Source organism: Fragaria vesca, linkage group LG5, assembly GCF_000184155.1.
Source record: "Fragaria vesca subsp. vesca linkage group LG5, FraVesHawaii_1.0, whole genome shotgun sequence".
Classification (NCBI taxonomy): domain Eukaryota; kingdom Viridiplantae; phylum Streptophyta; class Magnoliopsida; order Rosales; family Rosaceae; genus Fragaria; species Fragaria vesca.
This window is the reverse complement of record NC_020495.1, coordinates 26,630,628-26,636,809: the sequence shown is the minus strand read 5'-3', so window position 1 is coordinate 26,636,809 and position 6,182 is coordinate 26,630,628. Positions and strand designations below refer to the sequence as shown.

The 6,182-nt window shown below is 41.5% G+C and overlaps 1 protein-coding gene across 2 annotated transcripts; it reads left to right on the top strand.

Moving 5' to 3' along the window:
* Positions 1-292: 292 nt before the first annotated feature.
* Positions 293-1,893, top strand: LOC101293790. 2 transcript variants are annotated; one of them, XM_004300544.1, is made up of 2 exons: positions 293-508; positions 938-1,893. In XM_004300544.1, the coding sequence occupies exon 2, from the start codon at positions 972-974 to the stop codon at positions 1,650-1,652; it is 681 nt and encodes a 226-aa protein (XP_004300592.1). In that variant the 5' UTR covers positions 293-508; positions 938-971; the 3' UTR covers positions 1,653-1,893. The 2 variants fall into 2 exon arrangements, with proteins under 2 accessions (XP_004300592.1, XP_004300593.1); XM_004300545.1 differs by having other exon boundaries at positions 456-508; positions 970-1,893.
* Positions 1,894-6,182: the final 4,289 nt, after the last annotated feature.

Here is a 6,182-nt window from a genome sequence, read left to right as displayed (position 1 = left end):
TCAGACAACATATACAACATGTCTTGAAGAATCCAATAACGATCACGATCAAACACTAAAACGAATCCGACACTGATCACAACTCTTCTCCTCGTCGCCTAAGGAACCCTTTCACTCTTCACAAATACCACATTTTTAAAAACGGGCTAGGCTCATCACCGTTATTAGCCCAAAATCTAGTCCAAACCAAACACCTAATTCCCAATCGCAATCCAACCGTCCGTTCCGGACATCTGTACTCACTTGACAATCATACAACGAACCCAGACAGAGAAAGAGGAGAGAGAGATTATATAAATAACAAACAAGTAGTAGTGAGCCCGCCAGCGTGGAATTAGGATCTTAAACACAAATTCAATTCGGAAAAACTTCGAACCTTCTTCTTCCTTCTTCATTCCTTCTTTCACTTCCCACCATCGCAGAGACTTTATCGCTCTTCTATTTTTGGCGCCTCAACTGCTCTCTCGTCCCTCCTTCTCTCCTATAGGCCCCAATCCAATTTCGCAAGGTAACTTCTCCGATCTTTAATTTTATTTTTTTTTATTTTTTTTATTTAGTTTAGTTTCTGTCATTTGTGGTTAATTTTATGGCTGATCGATTTTGTTAGATTTAATTAGGTTAATTCTTGCTTAGTTTTGCTCTGATCTGCGTATTGTCGTGCTTAATTGTGTTGATCTGCGGGAAACTTGGGGTTTTTGTGGGAATTTGGGCAAGATTTGATTGTTGTGTGATTTGATCTATTTGATTTTGTTTAGGATTTTTTGTGTTTTTGTTTAGTGGATTGGAATTTCAGCTTTCGGAACCTATTATTGTGAATTTGGTAGTCTTGGGATTGTAATTTTTTGATGAATAATGTGGATTCTTTATGCTGTTGTTTGGATTTCGATGTTGAGTTCAAGACGGGGGAGAGTTAATGATGTGTTCGTATGGATTACAGGGTTTGCGAATTTTGAAGTTTTGTGAGTGCAGGGATGGCAAGTGGTTTTGGGGAATCAATGAGCGTGCCGCCCCAAAGCCAGTCTTGCTCGGGGACTAATGCCAATGACGCAGGGGATTTCGAGTGCAACATTTGCTTCGATTTAGCGCAGGATCCGATCATAACACTTTGTGGTCATCTCTTCTGCTGGCCTTGTCTTTACAGATGGCTGCACCATCACTCGCATTGCCAAGAGTGCCCGGTGTGCAAGGCCCTTGTACAGGAAGACAAGTTGGTTCCTCTTTACGGCAGGGGTAAGACACAGACTGACCCGAGATCAAAATCGTATCCGGGGATCAGTATTCCTAACCGCCCTGCTGGGCAGAGGCCTGAAACTGCTCCTCCACCGGAGACCAATCAGTTCCCCAATTACGGGTTTGGGTTTATGGGAGGATTTATGCCCACGGCAACTGCCAGGATTGGTAACATGACGCTGGCCGCTGCAATTGGTGGTCTGTTTCCCTCATTTAATGTTCATTATCAATCCGGATTTGCGGATGCCACGGTATATGGAACAACTTCTGGTTTTCCTTATGGTTTCAGCAGTTCATTTCATGGGGGCCACGCTCACGGTTTCCCTCAGCCAGTAACTCAAAGGCAGCAGGTTGATAATGTGTTGAAGAATCTGTTTTTGTTGATTGGTGTATTTGTGATTGCTGCGCTGATATTTTGTTAGTCCAAGATTAACTTTGAAAATACATCAGCACGGTTGTTTAGTGTTGCTGCTCTTATATCTGTAAATACATTAGCTGTATTCCTGCTTGAGAATGTTCGGCCTTTAGACTTTTGGTCAGTTCTGTTACCTTTCAAAAACATTTGCAACATAAATTTCATAATAAATGGCTTGCATTTGTGATTATGATAGTTTTCTGATTTGCTGACTCGCTTGAGAGTTAGCTATAGAGGGAGAGTGAGGGCTTTTAGGTAGTGGAACTAGGAAACTACTATTGTATGTTTCATAGGTCTGTTATCTTGGCTATGTTTATTCGACATTGCTGAAGCATGACTGTTGGTGATCAAGTTAATGTGTCCTCAATAATTTGTTTTACTGGTGTAAAATTGATGGAATACTGAAAAAAAAAAAACTTGTTCCGCAAGGTCAATCTTATTTTGTATTCTCTAGACATAGTTTCTATTGGCATTGTTGATGGTATTTGAAGATGGTACTAAGACTTGCTCCTTTCGTTCAAATCATTGTTTTGTCTCGTTCCTTGTTTATTTGGTTTTAACCCTTTCAATACTCACTCTCATGGATGCTGCTGGTACAAGGGCAGGTCCCTAGTGTTTGGGAAGAGCTCATAGACTGTGTTCTGAAGGGAAGTGATAAATGCTTGTAACGACAGTTTTCTTGCCTAGTTTGATGTTGGTGTTGTGATTTAGAAGCACAACCGAAGTCTGGCTTGGTTTCAAATTTATATTTTTAAATGCAACCTGTACTTGGCGTCGTAACTAATGTAACCCTGAGAATATGAGTTGCCTTGAGACCTGTCCTGTCCTAGTGAGCAGTGTGCAAGCAATGCTAATAATTCTTTTGCTTTAAGCTGGATTTGAATGGTGATAGTACAGACTACTGCTTCTCTTGGCTCTCAGAAAGGAAACGAATCATCTCCAACACCAAGTTGAGGATGGTGCTCCATTCTTGCATTATAAGAGTGGGTGACATCGCATTACTAACAATTCCGATTTGGTTTAGCCAACGACATGTTTTTGTCTTCTAATAACCATAAGCAGCTATGTTAACACAACAATGCGAGGAGAGCACCCATGTTATCTTAACCAACTCTGCCTGCAAACTTGTTTCCTTGTGTCTTGTTCTTGAAATGATTAGTGGAACCAACCATATGAGAATAAGGACAGAAGACAGGGTGGTATTCCTCTCCATTATAAACCTTTGGTTTGGCCTTAGCGTAGAAGCTTATATTAGGCAAGACAGGGTGGTCTTATTCCTATCTCAGTATCTCCATTATTGATGATTTGATTTGCCTTGTGGGGTGATTTGGATTTGTTTCGGCCAGGTCGAAAGGAGTAGTAAAGATGAGTGCGAAGCCAGAAATTGGCACACATTGTTACAACCTGGTAGTTCCTTTGAGTCTCTTAGAGAGCCTGTTTCTCCTGTGGACATTACTCCGCGACCAACGACATAGGCATACCTTGTAATACACTGAATCAATAGACGTTCCAGAGGGATGGGAAATTTGGCGGACAAGTCATTGGTGCACATTTGATTTACCTTCCTAATTAAGGTCGGCTTTTTAATTTCTTGTGATTCTTCCACACGACTCAAACTCCACACGATGAATGAGCGCTTTCAATATGTGTCACCTCGATCGATCACTTAATAGACTTTGATTATGAGTGTAAAGGGAAGCACACCCATGCTGTGTTCATTCGTAGTCTTTTATAGACGCTATACATCAACTGATCGTAGAGATAGACTTTACATGAGATTAGAGTCTATCTCTTGATAACAGAAAGAAGAGGGAATTACAAAATTTAAATACAAGATCATTAAGCCTATCTATAGTTATCGTACAGTTAACTGACTAAGAGGATTATCATGAAGAGACCAAGATAAGGTAGAACTGTAGAACACAGCAGCAACTATTGAGAAGAAGCAGGAGAGGATAAGTTTATTAGGAAAGTAATCTTGAGTATAAATTGTATTAGGAATGTATATTTTCTAGTTATTCATTTTCTATTGTATTTCTGATTCTAGTTTGATTACTTACCTTGTAGATAAGGTCTGCCGTGTATATGTATACTCTTCTGTCTAGCCAAACTATCTCTCTTTTATGGTATCAGAGCAGGAATCAATTTGATCATGTCTCTTTGTTTTGCACTCTATTTTCTCGTGCAATCATCATCCTATTGTCGATCATCTCTTTGCTTTGCACTCTATTTCTCGTGCAATCATCATCCTATTATCATTCATCATGAGCAATGATATTATCCTTCAAAAAGGCAATCGGCCTAACATCTCCTTGAATCTCAAGAATCAGCTTGGTATCATCAATGGCACCATCAGGTCCTTTTCTTCAAATTCCAAGAACAATCTTGGTATGTCCAAAATATCATCTCAGCGCTGGATTCTTGATAGTGGCGCAACAGATCATATCATCTCATCATCAAGTATGCTAACTCATAGCAAAAAAAATCATTCATTGCCTCCTGTGTTGCTGCCGAGTGGAGAGAAAGCTCAAATATCTTCTACGGGATCAGTACCGTTAAATTCACATTATTATCTTGATAATGTGTTATATATTCCAAATTTCAAAGTTGATCTTATGTCTATTAGTCGGCTCACAAGGGGATTGAATTGTTCAGTGACTTTTTCTCCATATTGGTGTATTTTGCAGGATCTGGTTTCGAGAAAGACGATTGGTTTGGGTAAGGAACGCAACGGTCTCTACTATCTAGTGGCGTTAACGACGGAGAAAACCAAGCATAAACCACATCAGTCATCAACCATTCAACCTTCTTGCCACCTCACAACATCCTCTGCCAATCTGTGGCATCGTCGTCTCGGTCACGTTTCATATCGTCCTCTAGATTATATCGCTAAACATTTTTTGGATATTTCTATTCCTTTTGATTCAAATCATGCTTGCGATATTTGTCCGTTGGCAAAACAAAGTCGTCTCTCTTTTGGTACCAGTTCTATCTCATCTGTTAAACCTTTTGATCTCATTCATTGTGACATTTGGGGTCCCTACAAACATCCTTCTCTTTCTGGTGCACGTTATTTTCTTACAATCGTAGATGATTATTCTCGTTTTACTTGGGTTTTTTTAATGCAACATAAATGGGAAACTCAGTCTTTGATTAAACAATTTTTTGCCTTTGCATCTACTCAATTTTCATCTCAAATAAAAACCTTTTGTAGTGATAATGGGGCTGAGTTCGTTTCTCTTCTCAAATTTTTCAAAGATAATGGAGTTCTTTTTCAGCATTCTTGCGTTTATACGCCCCAACAAAATGGGGTAGTAGAACGCAAACATCGTCATATCCTCCAAGTTGCAAGCGCTTTTAAATTTCAAGCCAATCTTCCTCCAAAATTTTGGGGAGAATGTGTTCTCACAGCTGTTCATGTTATTAATCGTTTACCCACACCACTTCTCTCTTTTCAAACACCTTTTGAGCGTCTTTATTCTCGACCTCCTCCTTTCCATCACCTTCGTGTTTTTGGTTGTCTGGCTTATGCTACGAATGTCAAGGTCACACATAAGTTTTCCCCGAGAGCAGTCATGTGCATCTTCATCGATTATCCCGTTGGTCAGAAAGCCTATAAACTTTACGATCTCTCCAGTCATAAAATTTTTACAAGTCGTGATGTAATCTTTCATGAGAATATTTTTCCATATCAGTCTCTTGTATCCAAGCCCAATTCTGGTCCAATTCTTCCTCTAGCCCACGTCACTGGCCCAACTAGCCCACCCACTATCCCACAAAATCAATCCAGTCAAATTCATCCTTCATCTCTTCGATCGAGTCAACCAACACCTCCGTCTGCTCCGTCTCTTCCCGAGTCGGCACCGCCAGTCCAACCACCGCTTTCCGATCCTTCTCACCTTCCGCTGCCGCAAGCGGCGTCACGGCCCAGTCCGCCTCCACCACTTACCTCTGATCCTCACCGATCCCATTCCGAACCTCCGTCGCCTCCTGCATCATCCAGTCCCGATTCACCACAACATGGTCCGCCTATTTTCGGCGCTGACTCGCCGTCTCTTTCCGGCGCCTTCTCGCCTCCCTCTCAGTCCGTTTCCACTCAGCCCAGTCAAGATGTCACCTCCAATATCGATCCTCACCTTCTCTTTCCGGTGTCCCAACCAGATATTCCAGAGCCGCCACCATCATTGCCAGACCCGCAACCTGATATCCCTGCCCCGCCACCATCTGATCAAGCACCACAGCCTCTCCGTCGTTCAAACCGATCCACTGTGCCATCGGTTCGTTTACGCGACTATGTGTGTTCCCAGATCACTGGCCCAAACTCGTCGCCTTCTTCGTCTCCAGGTTCTACCAAAATCAAAGGTACCAGATATCTATTGTGCAATTATCTGTCATATGATCGTTGTACTCCATTGCATCGCTCTTTTATTGCACAAATTACTCAGGCCAGTGAACCAACCACTTATGCCGAAGCTGCCCCTCATCCAGAATGGCAAGAGGCGATGCGTTCTGAATTACATGCATTGGAGGATAATAA